The sequence below is a fragment of the Podarcis melisellensis genome (genome assembly GCF_964234715.1).
Source record: "Podarcis melisellensis genome assembly, chromosome: 8".
Lineage (NCBI taxonomy): Eukaryota > Metazoa > Chordata > Lepidosauria > Squamata > Lacertidae > Podarcis > Podarcis melisellensis.
This window is the reverse complement of record NC_138540.1, coordinates 51097606-51118448: the sequence shown is the minus strand read 5'-3', so window position 1 is coordinate 51118448 and position 20843 is coordinate 51097606. Positions and strand designations below refer to the sequence as shown.

At 40.5% G+C, this 20843-nt stretch overlaps 1 protein-coding gene across 3 annotated transcripts in view; it reads right to left on the bottom strand.

Moving 5' to 3' along the window:
* The window catches only part of PLCG2 (phospholipase C gamma 2), a 63616-nt gene that overhangs the window by 27241 nt on the left and 15532 nt on the right, over positions 1-20843 (bottom strand). For all 3 annotated transcript variants that reach the window (XR_014170774.1, XM_081920264.1, XM_081920263.1), the window contains exons 3-9: positions 10871-11014; positions 9626-9719; positions 8063-8110; positions 3548-3632; positions 1928-2011; positions 1578-1621; positions 1022-1094 (exon numbers count right to left, since the gene is read on the bottom strand). Coding sequence is in view for 2 of the 3 variants with exons in the window: in XM_081920264.1 (XP_081776390.1) it covers positions 1022-1094; positions 1578-1621; positions 1928-2011; positions 3548-3632; positions 8063-8110; positions 9626-9719; positions 10871-11014 (572 nt within the window). In the remaining variant the exon portion in view is untranslated. The remainder of the gene's footprint in view (positions 1-1021; positions 1095-1577; positions 1622-1927; positions 2012-3547; positions 3633-8062; positions 8111-9625; positions 9720-10870; positions 11015-20843) is intronic.

Below are 20843 nucleotides of genomic sequence, written 5' to 3'. Positions count from 1 at the left end.
TGCAGAACCAGAAGTTGCTGGACTATAAATTCCACCACTGATCATTCCCCATGGTGGCTGGGGTGGGTGGGAGTTGGAGTCCAACAGTATCTGGAGAGCCACAGGTTCCCCATCCTTTACCTAAAGCAAATAAAATCAGCGTAATTCAAAAATACACATTACATGTCCGGATAGCCTTGCCAAAACAAAACAGCTTTTAGCAAAAGTTTTTTTAAAAACACAATGAGGATCTCTGCCTAATGTTAATAGTCAGAGAGCCCATTCCAGAGCATATATGCTGCCACACTGAAAGCTCAACTCCTCCCAGTTGTGGAGCAATGTTGTATGGCTTATTTAAGCGAGGTGATTGGCTGCAGTAACGTCTTCCATGTTATCCAAACACATGGCCATGTGAACCTATTAGTTTGGGTTCCATCCTCTGGAGCAACAGAAAACAAATCTGCTCCATCATCTAGCCTTCAAATATTTGATGAAGGCTATCAGATATTAGCACCACCTTATATTTTCTACATAATACCATACACAACAGCAACTAATTATCTGATTCTGCAAATTCATAGCTACTTCTATGTGCAAATTTGAGGCATCATCAGGTGAGATCCAGTGAGCCCCTGACACAAGTTTCATTCATGTGTGACCCTCATTTCTGCTCATTCCTGTCTGTGGCCTCCAAAGCCACATCTAACACCATTCTAGAGGGTCTCCCTGAATGAAGAAGATAGAAATGCCCCGTTAAGCATAGGAACACAGGAAGCTGCTTTATAATGAGTCAGACCATTGATTTACCCAGCTCTGTAAAAATGTCCTTATTGACTGGCAGCAGTTCTCAGGGGTTTCAGAAAGAGTACATTCTCGGCCCTATCTGGAGATGGAAGGGATTAAACCTCGGGCTGCCTGTATGCAGAACAGATGCTCTACCGGTGCCCTGCAGCCTTTCCCTCAAACCGCACTGTATCACTATATTACACTCATGCATATTTTCTTTTCAGCTTGCTGATTATGATTTTTTGAATCATCTCACCTGCTGTTCATGTAGCAAAAATCTCTGAAAGTCGTGCAAGTGCACTGCTGAAGCATCTGGGCGATCTGTGTTTCTGCAACAGAAGAGAAAGGAAAAGAGCAATTATAAAAAGGAACATCAGCAAAACAACACAACCAAAATATGAGTCCATGCCATAGCAAATAAGAGAATTTTATCCTTTGAGGAAACATAATTAGGAAAATGAAACTGATAAATAATCCCAGTCACTGAGGATTTGAAATTATGTTTGCTGTCTTTATTCAACAATATTAATTTAGATATACTAGCATTATAAAAACCGGTTAAAGCACTGAATACTAGCTATATCTATCTGAACCTACTGTACCTACATGATCTTAACATACAGGAGGCAGAACTCAAAAAAGCCCTGAAGGCATCTGAAGGCAGCCCTGAATCGGGAAGTTTTTAGTGTTGGGTGGGGTATAAATAATAAAATTATTATCATTATTATCATTGTCATCACATCCCAACAAGCTTCATATCCAAATAACTTAAAGCACAAATGTGGGCAAAGCAACATGACAAGACATCTCACCCTAGAAGAAACATAGTGGAATCCTTCTTGAACTCATCAAGAATCTGGGGAAGGAAACAATGACAAACAAAGCATGTAAACTTGCTCATTCAAGTAAAAGTTTCTTCATTCAGGTACTTCCTAATTCTGCAGAACACATTCACCCTTCCCTATTCTCTCAAGATAGTACAGATTTTCTCCTCTTAAAGAGACAACTACGCTTCTCAATCTTCAAAACTGAAAGAAAGGAACTAACACAACATTCTTGTATGTGATGGGACAGGGAAGGCCTGCATTCTAGGAAAGTATTGTATTCAAGTTACAACACAGCATGATAACTAAGGGGAAGTAATGTGGGATAAGAGCTTTACCAATTTCTGTTGCTCAAACATTATTTTCTTGTAGAACAGATGAAATTGCTCAAAGCTAAGTTCTTCTTTAACAGCTTTTATTTCCTGTAAGGGGGAAGGGGAACAAGCAATGGCATCAAGTTTAGTTTTCTCCAAAGGCTGTATCCATATAAAACACAAATCTCAAAACGTTATAAATGAATTCAACTGTTTTAATTTTGTAGATTAGGAACCAAGAGAAATGTAATTGTATGCAATGTATAACAATTTAAACAGAGAAAGCATGTCATACTGGATTCTCTGGTCTTTTCAAGCTCTTTTTCTATAAAACTTTGACATTTCCCCCTGCCTAATAAAAAGAAAAGCTGCACTCTGAAAATCATTGGCGTTGATGTTAGTAAATGTTCCACAATCTGAATATGGAAAGATAAAGGAGGAACCATTGGGTCAGGGTGCTTATCTTTAAGAGCACCATTTACACCAGGCCAGATGTCAACGGACTACAGGTTCTATCATTCCTGACTTTGCTGGCTGAGACTGATGGAAGTTGATGCCCAACAATATCTGGAGAGCTAGAGGTTCCCCATCCTTAATATATACAAGTGGTACCTCGGGTTAAGAACTTAATTCGTTCTGGAGGTCCGTTCTTAACTTGAAACTGTTCTTAACCTGAGGTACCACTTTAGCTAATGGGGCCTCCCACTGCCGCCGCACCACGATTTCTGTTCTCATCCTGAAGCAAAGTTCTTAACCTGAAGCACTATTTCTGGGTTAGCGGAGTCTGTAACCCGAGGTACCACTGTACTGATAACGCTACATAGCAAACGCAATTAACCCTTTAACTATAACCTCTCCTGAAATATAATATAATGAAGGGAGAAGGTACACAGACATTTTAAATTAGTAAACAAATGGAACTGAAAATGTGAAATATATAGTTCTTTTTTCCCAAAGCCAGAGTATGCATAGAAATTCTGCTGGTGATAAAACTGGAAGCAGAGCAACGGAAAGAACTGGAAGCAGAGCCTCTAGCTTGGTAGATAAATACATCTGTCCTACTACTCCCCAAACCCCAAGTATACCCATTTCTCTCATACCACCAGCAAATATCCCGAGCAACAGGGGGGCAGTGCACAGACACTAACTGTTTTCCACTGGGGCAATGAAGCAATCACCAAGGGAGAGGGAATTGGGCCCGGGAGACAAGCATTCTGCTGTATGTTTCCTTGAAGTCCAATTCTCCCACACACTTCCTTTCAGTAGCAATGGGAGGGCTGCCCGCATTGACACAGAAATAATCCAAAGGATTACACATCTGGAATCTAAGGAAGTTCATCCTCATTTCCCCTTCTCCAAAAAAAAAGGGGCCACAAGGAGGAAACAGCCCTCAGAAATTTTCAGAGATTCCCCCTCTTGCATTCTAGTTTGGAAAAGAGTAATCTGTAACCAGCATTAGAGTTGGGAAGAATATTATCAGAGCAATGGGGCAAGGTTTTTACCTTTTGATGTTGCCACAAATGTAATAACAATTACTTTGGAGCCACATCAACTATAAAATCATATGGATGATGCAGTATATATATTTATATATATATATGCTATACACACCTGAGCACAAATATAGGGTCAGCATATACTTACTGCAAACTTATCTTTCAGGAACTTCACACTGCTCACTTTGAAGTTTACCGATGGGAGAACAGTCTTCAGCTCTCTAAGGCTGATGCTGAAAGTCAGAGAACAAGGAGAGAGATGAACAGCAATGTTCTTGTAGCCAAACTGCATAGCACCAAACCTTGTATTTCACCAACATGCAACTTAAATGACTGGCCCGGAATATATGGCAGAAAAAGGTCTCTGGTTCAACCCTTTGCATCTCCAGCTGAAAGAATCAGAGACAGACCTTGATATTCTGCTGCCAGAGTAGAAACTACTAAGCGAGATGAACCAGTTCTCAGATTTGGTATAATGCATCAGCCTCAAGGTCAAACAAGTGTGAAAAAAGTGTGCAACTTTTCTAACCTTTATTAAAAATTAAAATGTTGTTGCAGAGCGTTATGAATTTGTTCAGACCAGTGGGTTCCACCCTATGGGAAGTCAACTTGGGTGCTTTGGGTTGAAAGAACAGCCAACAGAAAAACCTTTAAAATGTCACCTCTGCAGCAATTAATTCATTAGCTTGAAGCTTAGATTAACATAACTTTTTCAAAGCAGGAATGTGTATGACATAGTAAAGGGAGCTGCCTCAAGTCCGAAGTTCATGCTTAAACTGCTATGTTTTTGCCACCCTAAGCAACATAGGCTTTACTTTACTGATGAAACTAGCCTTGATGTCACACAGCTAGATGTTGGAACAGAAATTATAACAAAGCAGTCCGTAATAAGCAGGAAAGACTCGTGTTACTCATTTACAAATCTCTCTCACTCTCTGACACTAGTCCTCCTTTTGATATACCATAACATTTTAATGCTGCTTTGATTTCAGACTTAATCCTGCCAAAAAAATTCTACCCTGGAAGTATTCTACATATATAACTTGTACCAACTACCCTTTGAAAACCCCATTTACCAAAAAATGGAGGCGGAGCACTCTGTAGACTTGACTAAAACTAAATTGCTATTAGCACAGTCTACACACCACATTCAATGGTTTATCAAAATGAGGCTGATCTTCCTAGATTTTAACAGCCACAGTAGTGTGCAGGAGAAACAAACTACAACCCCTGGCTTAGAACTATGCCAGAACTGGAGACCATGGTCTGTTTAGTGCCAAACAAATCACAATCTGTAGCCAAGGTTTGTTCTGGTCATGGCTTGTTTAGACCACCATCACTAATTCAGTTGCAACATTCAGCTAGAGATTTTGCTTGTTGCTCCTGCACAGTACCAGGGAGGAGCAAATGGGGCAAGAACAATGCATTCACAGCAAACCATTAACTATGGTTTATTTGTGACATTTGAATGATGCCAGTGTCAGAGAAAAAGTACAATGACTATGCAACTCTAAAAAGCAGGTCTTAAAGTACTCTCAAAACACAGAACCAGACAACTTTGGCTCCCTGCCTTTCCCAGCAAGTCCCTAATCTAGGGATTCAAGAACTAGGGGTGTTTGAAGCTTCTTTAATATTTAATTATAGGAATTTGTGGCTAGATCTCATGATTGCAGAGAAAAGCAATTGGTAGTGGCACCCTCCCTGTGGAACACCCTACCTTCAGATGTCAAGGAGATAATGAATTACATTTTTAGAAGACATCTGAAGGTATTGGGGGTTGTTGTTGTTTTTTAAAAAGCTTGCTTTTTTATGTTTTTAGATATGCTGTAGGCCACCCAGAGTGGCTGGGGAAACCCAGTTGGATGGGCAGGGTATAAAAAATTATCATCATCATCATCAAAATGTGTAAGATGTGTCTTAGAAACCAGATTTCATCAATCAGAGAGCTCAGTGTTGGTGCCTGTACTACTCTCTGACTTTGTGTCTGAGATATTTCCTGTCAATATAATTCCATTATACACTTGCTGAATTTAAATTTAAGGTAGGTGGACTTTGACACTGCATTCACCTTAGTCTGAATACAATTTTAATGTTGAAAAGGAAGTGGCCTTTGAATTCTAAGTAAGCCCTCACATTACCCTCTCAGTTACCTCTGCTTTTCCATATTCAGTCTCCTATCAACTCAAAGGGCAAGAGAGTGAAATGTTAAAAATAATTTGGGGGGGAAATAGATACTACATATGCATATTCCACTTTCCCAACACTTAATGTAGCTTGCCTAAGATTTGTTCCACAAAAGATCTCCTGACCGTCACAATACTGAATTTGAAAACTGGTCCAATTAGCCAATACTGACTGACAGCAGCTCCCCCAAGTCTTGGGCAAAAATCTTTCTCAGACCCACTACTAGAGATCATTTAAATGGACATGCCAAGGTCTGAACTTGGGATTTTACACTTGCTAAGCATAATCAACTATCAGGATTCTGAGGGTTCAAACCAAGTTCATGTTTTCCCCTGCTAAATTTGGAGCCCAAAAAGCAATGCTACCAGTTCTCTTTTCCTTAATTTTGGGATAACATCAGCTGTGTTGCTGTTCCATGTTGTGAACAAAACACAGCAAAAAGGATTTAAGGTCACATAGGGCACATTTATGGCAACTGCAAAGGCTCTGCTGCTCCAAGGATCTCCCATGCATCACTACCCTTCCTTATTGTGGTGTTTTATATCTAAACACAGGTGCCAGCACAGCTGCCATCAAATAAACAGGCTGCAGTTGGCACTTTGCCCTTCTTCCGAGAGAAAAATTCAACCTTAGTCATAAAAATTCTCTTGCTGAATAACGTGACCCTGTTGCTGCCACATACTACTAACAGAAGCTACATGCACTGAGATGCATTGATCAATCATTTACAACTTCCAGAGGGGTAGTTGTATTAATCTCTTGCAGCAAAATTGCCTACAAGTCTTACTGCATCTTAAGGACTTACGAGACTGAGGGCTCATCCAGACTTCATTTTCTGCCACATTTCTAGGCATAGATCTGCATTTTAAAGCTCTATGTCCAAGTGGTAGTGGTTTTTTGGTTTTGTTTTGGTCCTGGCACTTCCGTGGGCCATTTGCTCTGATTCAATGGTAAAACACGGGTTTTCCCAGGGAAAGCACCAGGACCAAAAAAAAAAAAAGCCCGCTTGGACATGGAGCTTCAAAGTGCAGACCTATGCCTAGAAACTGCAGCACAAAGGGACGTCTGGATGAGCCCTAATTATGGCATAAACTAACCTATCCATCTGTAAAAGTGCTGCAGTACTCTTTGTTGATCAAGCATTGACAAACTGTGTCAGCTATTTGGTAGATCATGATTCCACTGCTGGTCCAATATTTCAGCTTCTCTTCCCAAACATCACTGAACACTAATTTATGGCAACATCCCCCAGTCTGCCTTACTTAAGATGTCCAAACCAAACTTCTCATGTGCATTTTCAGTCCCTTCCCATCCTTCTATGTCTGTTCCAAATTTGCATGAGCCCCTTTGCAAGGCTTCCACCAACTTGCCACCTGGTCAAAGGGATAACCATTGCTGGCCACAATAACAGTAAGTTTTGCCTTCATTATAAACATACATTGGTTTTATATCAGTTTAATTATCATCATCATGACTCCTACACCACAATTGGAAAATTGCAGTGTGTGGAGGTGCCAAGAATCTTGCTGGAAATTCCTAGTCCACCACCACTAGTTTCCTTGGAATATGAAATTACTACTAAACCAATTTAAAGTCTGTGGTACATATATGCCCTTAGGCTTTAACAATGTAAACCCTCTTCAGATGTTCACTCTGAATGGGTGAATGGGCAAGTGAAACTCCCTTGATGACAACCAGACACCTTTCCCAGCCAATGCATTATAGGAGGTCATCTGCAGGGGCTGCCTTACTAGCATGTAGGGCAGGCATAGGCAAACTCGGCCCTCCACTTTTTTGAGACTACAATTCCCATCATCCCTGACCACTGGTCCTGTTAGCTAGGGATGATGGGAGTTGTAGTCCCAAAACATCTGGAGGGCAGAGTTTGCCTATGCCTGGTGTAGGGTTTTCAGAATGGGGGGTCCTCACTACAAGTGTTGCTGCTTGCCTTTCATACATTCAAAAGGAACATTTAAAGAAGACTATACACAATCAGGAAAACTACTTCTCATATGATGAGAGACTTTCAGAACACACCACCACCCATCTTTGGTGCAGGCTGCAAAAACAGGATGCAATAATCAACTATGGATTTGCTCAAGAGCAACCACACCCCTATTCAGGCCTGATTTCTGTAAGAGTTCAATATGCATGCCAAATATATATATTACTGTACAGTAGTACCTTGGGTTAAGAACTTAATTCGTTTTGGAGGTCTGTTCTTAACCTGAAGCACCACTTTAGTTAATGGGGCCTCCTCCTGCTGCTGCACCGCCCTGCACAATTTCTGTTCTCATCCTGAAGCAAAGTTCTTAACCCAAGGTAATATTTCTGGCTTAGCAGAGTCTGTAACCTGAATGTATGTAACCTGAAGCGTATGTAACCCGAGGTACCACTGTACTGATATCCCAATTAAAAAGTCGCAAACAAAGACAGACCCAAGCACAAACAATGCAGACACTGAAGACAGCAGTTTTACCTGTTTCTTCTGGACTGATCCACAGAGTAAATCAGTTTTCTGAGCCAGCTATAAGGAACACATAAGACACAGCACTGGTAAGTTTTATGAAGAACTAAACAAACTCATTCAGCAATTTTGGCTTCAGTGCAGATAAAAGGAAGCAGAATTGCCTCTTCATTCTGTTATCAGTTTTTCATTTGCAGGAGTTGGAGAAAAACAAACAAATAACAGCAGCAATTTAAATTACTTCTTTCTATTTACATGGGTCTTCCAGCCCTCTTTCTGCTCTTCTCCTCTTTGTACAAAAAAGGTGCTAACAAGGAAAACCAGCTCATGCCATGTAAGAATCAATACTGCAAATATTACACATGATGCCAATGACCTGGTTCACATGTAACATTTAAACATAGTTAAAATAAACAATGGTTTGTGTGAATAAGCAGTGTGCTGCCAGAACAGGCGCTTTGCTCCTCCACTGCTGCCAGGAAACAAGCCATCATTATGAGCACAAGCCGAAGTCTGTTCTTGCCTTACCATTTATGACTTGCCTGGAGGGAAATAAACCCAAAGACCATACCATGTTTCCTGGCATGGAGAAGTGAAACGCCTGTGACTTGAGAAGCACATTACTCATTCATGTTAAACCATAGTTTATTTTCAGTATGCTTGACATGATGTGTGAACCAGGTGAATGACAGGGATTTAGATCAAGGCTGCATTGGAGGTCAAAATTCCACCCCACCCCCCATGTTTTCTCTCTGTGTCACCCCCAGAGAGCATATTCAGAGAGACATTTTGAAACAGGAAAAGGGACAGGAAAAGGGATTAACTCCCATACCTGCAGTACCATGGGCCCAATCCAAATCACCCTCCAAAACTATATTTACCACTTCAAGGAAAACGAGAGCTCCACAAACCTATTGCTCACTGTCTCAAGTCCGAGTCTCTATGTGAGCTGAGGGCCAAAGGGCCAAAGGGCCACTTCAATTATTTTATTTCTAGGTGTACGCCAGATGGTTTTCAGTGCTAAAATGTACACCGAAAAATATGAATGTCACAAATATATACACCTTTGCATATACTTACACCATGCAAGTACGTTAATCAGGGAGATGTGACAGGCTGTAGATCAGAAGAACGCACAGGTTTGGTGCAGTCAGCCCCAAATTTAAAGTACAAAATGTTCTTGGTGCAAGTCCACTAGTTACAATTCCAGCTATCCCATGTCTGTTTGTCCAAAAGGCTAATTCATGGAATCATAGAGTTGGTAACAATCCCCAAATAATATTCTATGTTCCAGTGGGAGGGGCTATAATACAATGCCTGTTTAGAGTGCAGAAGACCCTCTGACATCCCCAGGTCAGGCTGAGAAAGGTTCCAATCTGAGACCCTGGAGAGTCTCTGTCAGTCAGCTTCCTATGTTCCTAAAATAATTTAGCATTCTTCAGTACCAAGTACAGCACACATGGCGTAGCACATTAAGAAGTTGTTGCTGCTTTTCTTACCCTGTGGAATTAATTGAATTCCTAAACTCTTAAATTCCTATCATAAGAAAAATGGGAAATGGTTCCTTCCACATACCTCTCTGTAATTGCTGGAGTGGAAGCATTCACTGCTTCTTGATGCAAGATATTCAAGCCACACAGCCATTTGTCAGCATCATCCTTTGAGTCAGCTGCAAAATTAAATGGTATGTGAAGGAACACTCAATCAGGAAGAAGGCAGGTTGAACTTTTTCAACTGCACTGCTTTATAACGCCAACCCATAATGCTGAAAGAAACTGTCTGAATGCACCTGAAAGCTAGCAAGAAATAGTAAAATCTCACCAAAAAGGCATCCCTTTAAAAAAGAATGGCACTAAAAGTTAGGATTTTTAAAGCTTCAGAAGGAATAATTATGGATATATGCAAATGATTTTCATTCTGTAGCACAGAGTTAATGCATGTGTGCTTTCTGCTTCCTCAAATTCCACATATCCCTTGAAATGAACATAACTTCTAAACATCAGAGCATGGTGTGTACATTCTCAGACTTCTTGATAGCCTGCAATATTCTAGGATGACATGCTCCCTTCCTAGTCACCCAAATACTGTGCACACACATTAGTGTTGTTATATAGGATGTGTCCACAGAGTCTCAGATAGATTAAATATAAGGTTAAATCAGAATAAGAAATTAAGTATGTTTTTTAAAGCTCTGGATAATCTGAGTTATCTATTTAACCCCTTCCTCAACAACCTACCCTGGTCATTTAAAACATCTCAGTAATACACTGTGTTTGACTTGTGCTAATCAAAACAGTAAAAATTCGGGGGGGAAATGCCCACGACATTATTTATTTGTTGATGCTATGCTGGCATTAGACAAAACAAGTTTGTACCAGTAAAAGAAAACACTTAACCTTGAAATGAAGATGCTCAACAGCTGCCTACCACATTCAGTAAGAGTACTTCCATTTTCTTAGTTTTAACCACTCAGCTTTTAATCAAGCCTTGAAGTGAGCCAGGCTGCTTTCCAAGGAAGAAACTTGTCAGAGCTAAGGGCCAAGCAGTGGCATATATTAATTCACAAAACACAACCTAACTAAGTGTATGCAGCGTTTTTGGTACTTATTAGCAAGGCTACTTCATCTTATAAGACATGGAGAAGTACACACAGAGAAGAGAAAACAGAGTAGAAGGAGAGGTGAATGGAATAGAAAAGAACTTTTAAAACTCGGTTACATTTGAGAATATGGATTAAGAGGATAAAGTAAAGACAACATGGAAGAGGTGGTGTTTTCATCCCTGATCATAAAAAGAGAAATCCAAAGAAAACACATTTACCTGCTAAGCTTAAGGTGTTGAGAACAAACTGAGTACCATAGAAAATAGTAAAACAAACGTCATCTTTTTGCCGTGCTGCTTTCCCCCGCTCAAAATCCTTTGAGTTTTTTCCTGGTCGGATTTCCTTTATTTCCATCAAATCCACTGAAAAGAAAAACATAACTGTCAACTAAACATATGCTCTCATGCAGAGAATGAATGACTGTTTGCTTACTTAGACACTAGTTTATAAATTGGCAAGTAGTTTATAAACTGCAATGTCAGCATGAGAAATTGTTCCCTAATAAACTGCGGGAAAGAAAGCAAAAAGAGCACAAGTTAATTTGCAGTATTCCTCAGTTTAACAAATGGAGAGAAAGCGGAGGATTGCACAGGAATAGCTGAAGAGGCATCCTGCTGAAAGGATAAATTGATTTATTAGATTTCTTTCCTGCCCTTCTTCTCAAAGAAGCCACTTAACCTTTCCCCTCATCCACTTGCTTTCCAGAATCCCTTATTCTGACCACACTATGGCATTTCACTGGCATATTTTTGCACCGGCACTGCTCCAATAATTCATGGTAATGAGGCACAAAGGTCAGTGACCCCCTTCTCACTCACCAATTCTATACCCTGGGGAGGCCAGTCCATTAGGGCAAATGGGGAACTGCCCCACCAACCTCAGTCTTGATTCCTCAAGCCTACTGTACCTGCCTTCTTACTTACAGCCAGTCCAAGGGATCGCCCTGGCTGTCAACTTCCTTCTTAGTCTCAGCGTTTCCCTTATAGAACCCAGCAAAAATGAGAATGGAGGCAAGACTAGAATTGGTGGGCTCTGCTTGTCATTGGCCCTACATACTGTTGGCTACCTGCCAATCCTAATGGGACATCGCTGTCTGCACTCCCCAAAAACATTTGTTGAAAAGTTTTCATCACAGCCATGAGGAACCTTATTTCCTTAGTGAAAAGCTGGTGTTAAAACTGCAGCACTGTTCCAAGTTTCAGGAAGCCTGCAAAAATTGAGAACTGGTATGTCTCTCTCTTGCGTTCTACAACTTGCTAAAGCAGGCACAGGCAAACTCTGGCCCTCCAGATGTTTAGGACTACAATTCCCATCATCCCTGACCACTGGTCCTGTTAGGGAAAGAAATTTCAATTTACCCAAAACACAAGTAATGTGCATTCTTCTGATAAAACACTTATTTGTAAACTGAGGAAGTGGTTTCATTCCACTTTGCAGGCTGGATACAAGAACTGATAGCTGCTTCTACTTATTTCTTTACAGGTCAAGGGTTACTGTTAACCTTTCTACATGTGGAGTAAAAAAATAATTGTACCTCTGTCACTCAAATGTGTTTACTGAGCCATACCACAGTTTGTTCCGGTTTGTTAATGCTGAGCATAATTCAGATTATTCACATAATGTAGTGGTACAAACATTAAAGGCTCACCTTTTGGGATTATTCAGCTCTAATGAACGTTGCATGTTTAAGAAAATCAACAAAATGTGGTGAAATAGGGTGTTGGGCTTTTTTGTTATTATACAAAAAGCAACAACAAAAAGCAATTTGGCTTTTTACAGGGAAAGCCTCAGTAACAGACCATTTGCTTTGCAAGCAGAACGCCCCAGTTTCACTTTCCAGCAGCTCTTCCATCAGAAACTCTGGAGAGTCATGGCCCGTCATGTACTGAGCTAGGTGGACTAATGGCTTGATTCGTGTGTCCCTATAGCTGCCTTAAGCAGAAACTATGCATGCCTGTTGCTGCCCTGCATTGCATTGCATGCTGAGGCACAAGGGGGCAAGGGGAGTATGTTCCTTCATAGTACCTCCCTGCCCCCATTTTAGCCTTATCCCCCTGCTGTATAAATGAATCTGAATAAAATCCGGAAGAATGTGGGAGATTCCAACATTATCATCATCTTCATCACCATTTATTAAATATCTATACCACCATTCATCCAAGCATCACAGGGTGGTTTACAATACGAGCATCCTAAAATACATCTAATCTAGTCCTAAAGATAGGACATGGTTCATTTTTAATGCATGCTTCGATAGATGTGAGTGTTGTCTCTTTAAAAGGAAATATTCTGACATGCAAAGGATGAACTGAGCAAGTAATCCAAGGTGGTTGTGGTGTTCTAATCACTCAAAATGAAAATAGGTACTGTTAATGGCAGGGGCAAGCGAGATGAATCTTTTTCCAGAAAAAGTTATCTGGGCGCAATTCTTACTGAAATAAATGGAATTTGAATTAGTCATGACTAATCTGTCCTATTAATTTCAATGAGACATAAACATGGAAGTCTCCTGGACTGGGGCTGTTTCTCTGTAGTAGTGATGCAAAAAACAAAATATTCCATAGTCACAGGGTAGGTCAAATCTAAAATAAATGAAGATGGCTACCTAGGGCATCTGAATTTAAGAGGTGTTACTCTATTCTGGAAAATGCTGTAGTGTAGTCATTTTGAAGACTGTGGGGTTTTGTTTTTTCAGAGAAGGAACTTGACTCTTATTTCCACTCCTCAACCTCAGAAAGGTTGGAAAGTGTGCAAATCAGAAGCACAAAATTAAAAAGCCTTTGTTTCCTTTTGCAAATCTGCCTTACTGTCCTCAAGGGCAAAACAATGGCTTCATTCTTACATTTTACCATTCGGTTTTTGACTCTCAAATAAACCCTAGGATGCAACACAAAGATCACGTGATGCCAATTCTGAAGCAGTCTCAAAAGTAAATGGGATACACATCTGATTAAAGCAATGTAACATTTATCTTCAGAAATAAAGCTGAAAATGTGATATACACAATAAATTAAAAGCTATTTCTTCTAGAGGAGAAGCACATAATTTTACAAACACAAAATTTTAGTGCAACAAAATTTATTAAGGATTTCCAGGACTTAAAATACAGACTGCTAGCATCAAGGTTACATAAGGGCTGTGTGTCCAAAGACATAATGCCACGTGCATTTAGTTGGAGGCACTGCAACGAAACCACAGAGTTTAGAAAAATATAGACCCCACACAGCAGCTATAATTTCTCTAACCACAGCCGTAGCTTAGTAAAGCAAGAAGTCTTAAGTTTGAACACATGCATTTTAAATTCAAATGTTCACTATAAAACAACAAAGTGTCTCATGACACTTCAAAGACTTACACAACCATTATGCATAAGCTTCTGTGTAGCACAGTCCATCAGATGCATGAGTGTTACACTGAGTTTCAGGTTTAAATGGAACGCATGAGGGGGTTGTAATCAGCGAGCTCAGAAGGAAATGAAATGCAGAAATGCACAGATGGTGATAATTAGATTCTTAACAGTAGCTATTCACAAAAACCAACAGACAGAGACATATTGCCATCAATAAGCCAATTAAAAAAACATGTCATGATAAGATTATTGTGCTCATTCAGTCCATAAGTGATAGCACTGAACCTCTTGATGTATTGCAATTCAGTGGTTTTACACTGCACTCTACCTTTGAATTTCCTCTGTTCCAGTGTGGTCACTTTACAGTCAGTTACAAAGAGTCCTGGAAGGTTGAAATGCACCCCCCCCCCACACACGTTTCTCCATATTGTCATTTTTAATGCAGATTTCTGTTCACATAGAGAATGGTCTATATTTGTTCTACACAGAATGCTAATAAGAGCAGTGCTAGCAGATGATGGCATATATCACATTGGAAAATAAACAAGTAAACTAACCCCTGGTTTTGTGGATGGCATTATTAGATCCTGTAATAGTGTTGCCAGAGTAGAGAGGGCAACACATCTGGCATCTGGATCTGCCGCAGGGTCTGAGCCAGTCCCTGTATCTGTTATGTGAACTGCAGTTGCTGGTAAGCAGGTGTTTGGTGCTATAGATCACTGGCCTTTAGATCACTAATAATACATTTGATGGGCTTTAATTGGGAACTATAGTAACAGCCCTGTCAATCAAGTTTTTTTATATATATGTTATTTTCACCAGTTTGAATCTTTCAGAATGAAATCTAGTGAATTTGCCAAATTATGCAACATTCTCAAATCATATTTCAACGAAAATGGTAGCTTGCCCTGCTTTATTCCATACAGCAATAGACTACAGTAGGCCTGAGGTGGGCAACCGATTTCCTTTGCAAGGGAAATATTCCTTTGGAGGTATACTATGGCGAACAAAGTCAGAACTGATGAGGGGCAGAGCCAGAGAGACAAGTATTCTGGGCTAACTAATTTGGAATAAAGGTCACCCTGCTACAATTTTCACCATGGCTACCTCTTATTAGAATTCTCAGCACTATGCAGCTCTGCTTATAACGAAGTTCCACTGGGGTAGTTAGGTTCACTCTCAATGAAGCTCAGAGAGGGATTTTTTAAGAATAAAACAGACCAATACAGCTCCTGCTTTAAAAAGCAAATGCAAGTTACACTCAAATCTGTAAAAAGTGATTGTGGGTGTGAATGCTTTGTTCCTCATTCACCCACGCACTCCCCAGCAAAAACTGGTAGGCATCTGCCATGTGTGTGTGTCTACACACATGGCAAAAGTAAACCAATTCTTGTCAAATAGCCGGGGTGATGGTGGTGCAGGGCAGGAGACAGAGAAGGCAGCACACAACAAGGAAAATAGTGAAACATACTTCAATTTATTTCTCTCAAAAAACTGTTCAGTCCATCCAGACTGAAACTACACAGAAAGAGAAAACAACCACCTTTTAAAAGCCAAGGAAAATGAGGAGAAAACAAACAGGAAGGAAGGAAGGAAGGAAGGAAGGAAGGAAGGAAGGAAGGAAGGAAGGAAGGAAGGAAGGAAGGAAGGAAGTCTGATGGGATGGAAGAATGGAGATGCTTCAGGAAGCACATAAAATGAGATAGGGGGCCTCATGCAGCTCACAGTCTGTTGGTTGTCCAATTTTGCACCTGCAGATATCTCCACCCACTGCAGAAGCCTCAGAAGATCAGCTACCAATATGGAAGCCCATTGCCTGGGTGACACTCAGGAAGACCAATAAATGGGTAGAGATATGGAGATGGAAGGCTGATCTAATGCAGATAAACAGGGGTAGGTTCACCACTGTTTTAATCATACTGACAATATTGGCTTGACCTGAATTATACACACACACCCTTTCAGAACCTGTACCATTAAGCCACCTTGGTCTTCTCCCTTTTGCGAGGTCATGCCAGCCTTCCACAGCCCACACCCAATCAGTTTCAATTCAGAAGTAAGGGGATGGAGAGGGGAAGGATTTTTTGGACAGTAAAACCAGTCAACAGAAGTGCTTTTCAGCCTTATGTCCAAGGCAGGGTATTAATTTTGTAAAATAATAATAAAAAAAGGAAGGCTGCCTAGAATATGTCCAATCCAAACCTATTTGCAGAGTACATTTAGAGAATTATAGCTAACTTCATTTAGCCCTTCCCCTGACTGACCATAAACAGGAAGTCTGGCCTAGGTGAGTGAGCATTAAAGCAGAGGAAATGAACAGTTCAAGAGACCTGCAAGCAGTTAGAAGGCCACATTTGTTGATTTTTTCATCTGACCACAGACACCCAGTTGAAGAAACAAAATGGTGCACCCAAGACGAACCATGAATCAGAACATCTGTTTTAGATAAGAAAGTGAATAAAGGCCATTTTGCAAGATTATTCAAATTAACACTCTCAAGTATCATAGCTTGGGCATTGGATCCTAGTGACTTTGGTTACAACCTAACAAGCTGGCAGGAAGCCACAATTTGTTTCACTATGGACACTATCTGTTTCACTATGACCAAACCCAAAAGCTACTGCATCATGATAGGTAAACAACCGTATCATTATTGAAATCAGGCTTTTGCATAACCACTATAAGAACAGGGACTTGAAGAGAGCTTTCAACACAGTCAAATAATTACAAAAGGAAAGAGGAATACTTCAGAAAAATAATTCAGAAAAATACTTTATGTATTGTGGTCAGCAGATAGTACGTAGCAGCTTTTAAATCAGACACTTTTGCCCTACTCACCCCTTAAAATAGAATTGTATCAGCTAGGACACACATCTGCAACCAGCCGGGCTGAAGGAAATACAAACCGGCCTGCAAGTTAGACTTTCCACGACATTGACAGTTCTTCATATTCAAAGTCTGGCATCACCCTCATTACATAAAAAGAGGGAGATCAGATTTTCAAAGCAAAATAGAAGTGTGAATGAGACACACAGAATCCTCATTCCCATGTGTGGTTCACCTGCACGCAGCCTCCATCTCAAGCCACTTGGACAAAAGAGCTACAGAGAGCTAGATTAGAGAAATAGAGAAATAGAGGCACTCTTCACCCACCAGCTCTTTTGCTTTTAAAAATGGGACCCCACAACCCTAATGCAGATCTGTCTGCAATTTGCTTCTAATACACTATGCTTGTTTATATTTAAATTAAACAAATATTGCAAAGCCACCTTACTCACATAAAAAGGCACCTTCCGGTCATCTAATATTCAAAGGCTACTTCTCACCTCTTGAGGAAGCTGGTGAGTATGTAATAGTATACTAAGAGATGCAAAAGCAGAACTGCTGTTTCTGGATCAAATTCATGGAAACAAATATATAGTACTGTTGTGGGTAGGGTTCTGCAAATTGGACAGAGATATCAACTAAGATCCACAGAGTAGCATTAAACTTACTCCAAACAGTTGTTGGCCTAGGAGAATATGGCTCATAGGGCCAGAGAGATCCTACATTCACTCCTGCCATGCTGTCTAGAAGCATCTGGTTCCCCACAGTGGGAAGATAGACTAGATGGACCTTTAGGCTACTCCAACAAGGCTTTTATTATGTACTTGTTTCCTTCTCCTTATGGTATGAGGCTAATCGTCACCATCTGCACTTCAGCCCTAGGTCCTAGAATGGGTTACAGTTTAAAATACAGTATTAAAAACAATTAAAAATTCACAACTACAAAGAAAAATAGGATGGGTCATAAAATCAGAGGTATCAAATGCCAGGGTAAAGAAGTATGCCTTCATCATTTGCCAATTCACTTGTACCATGCTGAGATTACTACCTGGAGGGTTATATGTTAACACTCCAGATGGGCAAGACAGGAACAGATATAATTAGCAAAAATGGGGTAGATATCGAAGAGTCATGTGGCAGTGAAGCAGCAGCACCCAGGACCTATTGCTGTGCCATGCAGAACAAGTATGCAAATATTCACCTCTTTTTCCAGAATGGTGATAGTAATGAATTTTTGTCTTTAGATTGGGTGCAGGAGAAAAGACAAGCAGCAACTGTTTTCCACAACTCTGCAAATTCCCATTAACGAGGCAACCTTTTCTTCTCTGAAGGTTAAGGATTGCAAGATTAAATGAAGGCTGTTGTGCCTTTGGTTTCTGAGAGGTGCTTCTGTGTAAACACACACAGAATTATGCTGCACAGCATCTTTTCAAATGTCCACAACTCCTAAACGTTGACAAGGATTTATAAATGGAAACTATGTTTGTTGTGTCACTACTGCCTTGGGATACCTAATGTATAGTAAACATGACTCCAAAGGCTATTATTGAACAGGTGGCACCAATGTAGGAGGACTCTCACACACTGTTAGCAACACAGCCTAAAAAAATAATCTGAATTAACCTTATAATTGTTGCACATCTTCACTAAAGAAACAGCAAAAGCCCAGAAACATCTGTGGTGCACTGAAGTAGTACTGTGTGGAAGAAAGAGGAAATGATTGCTTTGTTCTGCATGATATTGTCTTCTGAAAGGAACTTGACCTTATTTACAAACTACGCAAACCCAAAGGGCTTGTAACAAGTCACACACTTTAGACAAGTTATGCCTCTACTAGTCTATTCTAAGTGGAGCTATCACCTGTGAGAGACTTCTCCACTATTACCTTTGATGCCTTTCCCAGCACTCTTTCTAACACACACTTTTTCTCCACCATACCATTTGATGCCAGGTGCCTGTGATAAGAGAGATGCAGGGAGCGAAGGCGATGAAGAGGGCTAAATCTGGAAAAGCATCCCAGGTGAATGAAATGTATGCTGATCCAGCCAACCACAAAGCAAAGAAGGTGTTAGTGCCTGCCTCAGTGATCATGCAGCACCAGCAGGCAGAAGTTGGCACAAAGGCATTCCCAAAGGCAGGAGGGACTGCCACATCGAAGATGAAGCCCTTCTATCTGTGGATTCTGCAAGTACTTAAAAAAAATGCACGTCTTTAATTGATTAAACAGGTTTTAGTCAATTAATCATAACCCAAGTGCGAAAAAGGTAAAGGACTATGCATACAAGCATAAAAACCATTGCAACTTCTGTACTAGGAGGAAGAAGCAGTGAATCAAATAAGTGCAAGTTCACACTGCCATGAATCATCCATTAAGGCAGAAATAAAGAAGTGACGGTTCAGAAAAAGTGCTAGCTTTCTCCCTTTCTCATCAATTGCCTTGTTGAAGATCTTAAATCTAAGATAGAAGCATGCACTACTATCTAATTCAGGCACCCCCAAACTCGGCCCTCCAGCTGTTTTGGGATTACAACTCCCACCATCCCTAGCTAACAGGACCACTGATCAGGGATGATGGGAACTGTAGTCCCAAAACAGCAGGAGGGCCGAGTTTGGGGGTGCCTGGTCTAATTTCTTTTCGTTCCTCTCTGTTGCTGTAGAAGCAGGCACATGTTAAGAATTTGGTGTGTGCCTCTCACTATCTTGCCTAGGAAGTTGCCTTTTACTGTGTCAGACCATAGGCCCATCCAGCTTTGTACTGTCTATACTGACTCAGGGTGGCTTCCCACTGTTTCAGGCAGGAGGACTTTCCACCCCTACCTGGCAATGCCAAGCACTGAAACAAAGATCATGTGCAAGTAAAGCTAGAGTGATCAAACTCCTGAAACACAGGAACCTACTTTCTACTGAATTTGACCATTGGTCCATCTTGCCCAGTATTGTTTACAATGACTGGCAGGGACTCTCCAGAGTTTCAGACAAGAGTCTTAGCCTGCCCTACTGGGAAATGCTGGACATTTAACTTGTAATCTGGGCTCCGCTAAGAGATGGGCATTCTATAAATATAATAAATACATAATAGTCTTCTGCATGCAGAGGGGGGGGCAATAAATCCCTTTTTCTTTCTTTTTTCTATCACCAAAACACAGCAAGTGCCTTGAGCCAAATCACAGAAAGTGTTTATTGTGTACCTGCTTCTACTGCGAAAGTTCATTAGACTCCTGTTTCGATTTTATTTACACATCCAAGTTATATGAGTTGACTGCAAAAATAAGGAGCCTCTTTAAGGAAATTTCATACAGTTCGCTCATACAGCTCAGCTGAGGTATAAAAACAAACACAGAACAAACTTCATACTTTTCACTGTAGTGATAGATCATGACAAATATTGCAAGCCCTAGAACAGGGCTCAAGCACAGAATCTGGTACTGGGCGCAAAATTAATCATGTGAGAACTTCAGCTCTCTCTTAAAAAAAAAAGGTTTGTACTACTGTTTGTAAGCTTTGTAGGAGCAGCAGGTAGACTGCAGGAATGTTATACTATATGGTGCCATCTCACTTAGGCTACACAATGAAGTTTTCATCCTTCCCTTAAACAACACGAGAATTCCTACTTCAAGACAGAAGAAACAGAAGTCTTTCTCTGCTATGGCAACATACAGAGCATGAAGATGCATGCAGCCGGAGTGGAGTCAAGAAAATTGTAGTCATTTACCCTGTGAAGTACGTGGTCTAGTGATTTTGTGTCGACACACCCCACATTTAATTTTAGAAGAACATGAGGACTTATGAATGACTCCAATTCAAGCAAACAGCGGAAAGCGCTTTCCCCGATACTTTGGACAGAAGGGGAAAATTCCCTCCTTGGGTAAACAATTTCAGTCACACATGGAGCACAAATAAAATGTTTGTCCACACCATGGAAAAGACTTGAAATGGAAAGAAGGATGACATGGAGAATCTGCATGCCAGTCTGATAGACCTGCAAGGAAACCTTTTAGCACACTAGTAAACATATC